Below are 3,458 nucleotides of genomic sequence, written 5' to 3'. Positions count from 1 at the left end.
CAGACCAGCGTGTTGACGGTCCATCTTCGACTCTGACTCTGAAGAAGGCAACAGGATGACCCCGCCGCTGCTACAGCCGACCGATGCGACAAAGAAGCAGCCGCCTCTGGCTGTAGCTCAAGAACAGCAGCAGCAGCAGCAGCAGCAACAGCCACAAGAACTAAGACAGCAACACCAAGGGATACAGAACAGAGTCTGCGGGACGGATATGTATGAGGTACGAGGTCGTACATTCGCTGATGCAGAGGAAGCGAAGGAGAAGTGGCAGATTAAGAAATGGGGGCGTCTCTTGGCCAGGGAAATCGCTTGCATGCATGGGCTCTTTCCCCCCCTTTTTCAACCCGGCCCCCACCCCTTGAGGTGTTTCGTGCCGTACGGCCGTTACCTATCTGGTGTCACAGGGCGCAACAGACGATCTCGGCCGACCGCACGGACAGGGCCGCATGGTGTACGGCACGGGAGAGACGTACGACGGCCAATGGCGGCACGGCCGGCGGTACGGCCAAGGCTCGTACACCAACGCAAACGGATTTCAGTACCGGGGTCGCTGGGTGGCGGATTTGGCGGAGGGGTGAGGAGAGTCGAATGTCACGAGCCAAAGGCGGGCAGCCTTTGGGTGCGTTTAGGACTGACTAGAGATGTGATGAGACAGATGGGAGAAAAGGAAGAGGAGGTTATAGAAGAGGCTACAGGCTCGTATTAGGTTATAGGACGTTTACAGATACACGCCAAACCAGCGAGATGCGGACCATTGATACTGGCTGTCCTAGAAGTCTAGGCCCAGGGTGTTCGCGTTTGTAAGGATTGGGAGGGAGATGCCGTTGCCTAGATGGCAGCCAGCAGGTGTTGCCGTTGCTAATAGCTCTGTTCAGCAACGCTAATAAGGAACAGCTCGTGGAGTCCCTTCCCTGCGCTCACATTGCGATACGCAGTCTGATCGTAAACCCCCGCGAACCCGCTGTGCGGTGTTGTTCGTGCTGAGACGTGGCGGCAGTGTCGTGTTGTACAGGCAACCTGTAGCGCCCACGAAGTACGTGCTGTGGGTTTTACAGGCGTTGGTGGCGGTGATCCTTTTGCCCGCTCTCACACCCACACTCACACCCTGGTCCGGGCAATTGCGTTTTACACCATTTGGCGGCGTCTGGGGAGAGGTGGTACATGGCACCTCCTCCACACGCCAGCTCCTCCACCCGCCATCGCCCCGGCAGGATCGGCTGGGCTCACTTCCCCGAGGGTGGCCAGTACGAGGGCGAGTGGCGGGCCAACAAGCGGCATGGCTGGGGACTCATGCGCGGAGCGGGTGGCGAAATATACGAGGGCCAGTGGGAAAACGATGCCGTACATGGTACGATACAGTGCTGTACAGTATCGACAGCCAGCATCGTTTTTGCAGCGTCTCACGGCAAGCTGGTTAAAAGTCCCGCCCAAAAGGTCCCATTGTGCGGATAGTTGATGGTTCGTAGCTCTTGTAATGCACTCTCGTTGCTATTCTTGCTGCTGCTGCTGCTGCTGCTGCTGTCGTTCGTGCAGGCCTGGGTCACTTCACTCATGCGGACGGATCTTACTTTGAAGGGCGCTATGCGAGGGGCTCCCGGGTGCGGGGCACGCGGAAGTCCGCAGATGGCAGCATCACATACACCGGCAGGTAGGACCGAGCACAGTACACGAGCAACAGTATATACGACCCATGGTACGACACAGTATGCCGTACAACACGCCGTCGCCGCTAACTTTCCAGCGCTGCTGATCTTTTTGCGTTCTTCTTTCCTATCCTGCCGCCGCCTTTTCTGTGTGTCCCGATCTGGTCTACTGTCTCGTATTCTTTTACGCAGCTTCAAGGGCCAGCAGCGCCACGGCCGAGGCACTCTTGTGGTGGCTGGCAGGCTGCGGTACCGGGGAGCCTGGAAGGATGACGTGCAGTGCGGCTGGGGGGAGTGCAGTTACGCCGACGGCAGCGCTTACGTTGGGGAGTGGCGGGACGGCCGCTGGCACGGCAAGGGTGAGTGGCGGCAGCGGGCGGCGCTAGCGGCTGTATCTGATGAGGATGACGAGGGAGAAGAGGAGGAGGAGGATGGAAGAGGCCCCGCCGTTCATGGCCATGGAATGTTAGAGGGTGCGACCGGAGCTGGTCCTGGCGGCTGCGGCAGCAACGGCAACGGCAACGGCAGGCACGCGCGTACAATGGCGGCGGCAGACGTGGATGCGGGTGGTGCTTGGTACTTCGGGGACTTCGTATCTGGGTTGCGGCAGGGCGAAGGTGAGTTGAGTCCATTGGCGCCGGGCGGGGTGTGGAGCATTAGGGCTGCTGGACGTTCGGCTAGAAGTTGATAAACAGCGAACGAAGTTAAACGGGAATGAGTGGACAGACATTTACAGCTGGAACGTTGGATTGAAATGCAGGCAGAGGGGGCAGGAGAGGAGAGGAGGTTGCTGTGTGTTGTGGACCGCCGGTGTCGCGGCATGCCTCGGAAAACGACCTCTGTCACAGTACGCCACCGCCAATGCGCCGCCATGCTGTAATTTCCATCACAGGAAAGGAGCGCGACTCGCAAGGCAACCTGTATGCCGGCGACTGGTTCAACAATGTACGGCATGGCAAAGGATCCTGCTCGTACGCCTGTGGAGACAAGTACGTCGGCGATTGGGCACATGGAGTTCGGCACGGCACGGGCAGCTGCATGTACGGCAGTGGCGACAAGTACGAGGGTGAGTCGTTCAAGGAGGCGTGCCGTTTTAAACTGAAAGACAGACAGACAGACAGGCAGAAGAGAGACAGTGCCGGCCGCACCGGTGTATCTTCCGTCTTTAGATCCCGCGTTTTCCTGATGTTTAGACTGCGGTGCTCCTCCTCATCCATCCCAACCACGCCCGTACTACCCCATGTACCCAAATTGCAGGCGAATGGCGGTACGACAAGCGGGACGGTTATGGCACCGCAGTCTTCGCGGACAACGTCAGGTTTCAAGGTCGCTGGGAGGAGGATTGCTGGGTGCAGGTACGGGTATGCGCAGCGTACGACAGTACGGTGGTAGCAGTGTACGGAAATGCAATGCCGTTGATTCCATTGCTATGGTAGTCTACGCGCGATAGGGTGGGTTGTCACAAACGTCGGTGTCTCTTGTGAGGTGTCGTAACCGCCCTGTAGCCGTCCACCCAGCGCCGTGCGCGCTCGGTAGCCGTCGAACCAGGTGCCATGCGCGCCTGAGGCCACACATGCTCGCCCAGGAACCCCTACAAACTTGCCAGCTTGGGGCGGCAGTAGAGGCTGCATCGGGGTCTTATCATCCTTCTGGACACTTCCAGAGTTGGTCGCAAATCTTAGGACTCGTCATCTCATAACCTCCTTCACGCAAGCTCCAGGGAGCGTGTACCAACTATTTGATGTTCAAATGGTCGTGTACGGTAATGTGCGCCTGTATGTGTGTACGGCAAACAGAGCGCCGCGGAACCGGGCCTGT

General features: G+C 58.6%; 1 protein-coding gene across 1 annotated transcript; it reads left to right on the top strand.

The window, feature by feature from the left end:
• Window positions 1–416: 416 nt before the first annotated feature.
• On the top strand, window positions 417–3,076 carry VOLCADRAFT_65912 (uncharacterized protein; the record flags this gene model as incomplete). Its single annotated transcript, XM_002955400.1, has 5 exons — window positions 417–571; window positions 1,209–1,338; window positions 1,849–2,088; window positions 2,541–2,706; window positions 2,898–3,076. Coding segments are annotated over 5 exons (870 nt in total), but the record flags the coding sequence as incomplete, so codon positions are not given.
• Between the last annotated feature and the right edge of the window lie 382 nt (window positions 3,077–3,458).

The sequence above is a fragment of the Volvox carteri genome (genome assembly GCF_000143455.1).
Source record: "Volvox carteri f. nagariensis unplaced genomic scaffold VOLCAscaffold_51, whole genome shotgun sequence".
NCBI lineage: Eukaryota > Viridiplantae > Chlorophyta > Chlorophyceae > Chlamydomonadales > Volvocaceae > Volvox > Volvox carteri.
Note: the sequence above shows the minus strand (reverse complement) of the source record. Positions and strands in the feature narration are given on the sequence as shown.